The following is a 1,314-nucleotide window of genomic DNA, read 5'->3' as shown; positions in this document are numbered from 1 at the left end:
AAGAGTTTAAAATCAAGCCATTCTTCATTGTTACAAAGGTATATCTACAATGTAGGAAATAGAATATATTTCCACTGAACAGTTTGTGCATTTGGCTTGTTGTTTTTAAATATTAAGATATATATATAGACCTTCATGTGTTTACTCTTGACCCAGACCTCATGAACATTAGAGAGAGCCCGTATGCAAATCAACTACCATTGGTTGTAATTTTTTTTTAGTTAGAAGCTATATCTGAGCTTTATAATATCTAATTAATATCTAAGGAAATGACATGAGAAAGTTATTTGGTAAATATAACATCATTTTGTCTCTGACTTATAGATGCTATGATGTTCTCTTTCTGTTTTTGTCAGGTGAGAGGCCCTAATATTGGACTTATTGGCTTCTCCAAAGGCGGTGACCTGTGTCTCTCCATGGCCTCCTTCTTAAAGGGCATCACAGCCACTGTACTTATCAATTCCTGTGTGGCAAATTCAATGACTGCTCTGCATTACAAGGAAATGACTATTCCTTCTCTTGGCAGTGACCTAAGCAAATGTACAGTCACTGATTCAGGCTTTCTGGAGGGTTTGCATATTTGGAATAACCCACTGGAAAAGCCTAACCACCAAAGTTTCATACCACTGGAAAAAGCTCAAGGGCCCTTCTTGTTTATTGTTGGCAAGGATGACTGTAACTGGAAGAGTGAGTTCTATGCTCGTATAGCCTCTGACCGGTTACAGGCCCATGGAAAAGACAGACCCCAGATAATCTGCTACCCAGGAGCTGGTCATTATATTGACCCACCTTATTTTCCTGCTCACATAGCCTCAGTGCATCCAGTTTTGGGCCTACCAGTGTTCTATGGAGGTGAGCGAAGGGCTCATGGAAGAGCACAGGTGGATGCCTGGCAGCAAATTCAAACCTTCTTCCATAAACATCTTGATGCTAAACAATCCTTTAAGCACAGCAAATTATAATATTATAATCATTGACTTTCAAAACTAACTCCCATTGAGTTCATTCTGACTCATAGAGACCCGATAGGACAGGGTAGACCTGCCTCTGTGAGTTGTCAAGACCGTAACTCTTTTCAGGAGGAGAAAATCTTGCCTTTCTTCCAAGGAGCAGCTGGTGGTTTCAAACTGTTGACCTTGTGGTTAGCAGTCCTCCTACTCATAGATTAGATACAATTAATAAAATTGAATTCATATAATTGATATTGTGATTTTAGAGTATTTAGAAACCTTTATTAATGAAGCAACCATGTTTAGTCAGCATTTGAAACAATACTTGAACGAAGCATTTCTTCAGTCAGATCCTTAGAATCTC

The 1,314-nt window shown here is 38.8% G+C and overlaps 1 protein-coding gene across 1 annotated transcript in view; it reads left to right on the top strand.

Moving 5' to 3' along the window:
• The window catches only part of LOC101661463 (acyl-coenzyme A thioesterase 6-like), a 52,953-nt gene extending 51,897 nt beyond the window's left edge, over positions 1-1,056 (top strand). The window contains exon 3 of the mRNA XM_004698699.2: positions 357-1,056. Within this exon, the coding sequence (XP_004698756.1) occupies positions 357-962 (606 nt within the window). The 3' untranslated portion in view covers positions 963-1,056. The remainder of the gene's footprint in view (positions 1-356) is intronic.
• Positions 1,057-1,314: the final 258 nt, after the last annotated feature.

The sequence above is a fragment of the Echinops telfairi genome, unplaced genomic scaffold (assembly GCF_000313985.2).
Source record: "Echinops telfairi isolate 266 unplaced genomic scaffold, ASM31398v2 ScPeMD7_18;HRSCAF=68, whole genome shotgun sequence".
Lineage (NCBI taxonomy): Eukaryota > Metazoa > Chordata > Mammalia > Afrosoricida > Tenrecidae > Echinops > Echinops telfairi.
Note: the sequence above shows the minus strand (reverse complement) of the source record. Positions and strands in the feature narration are given on the sequence as shown.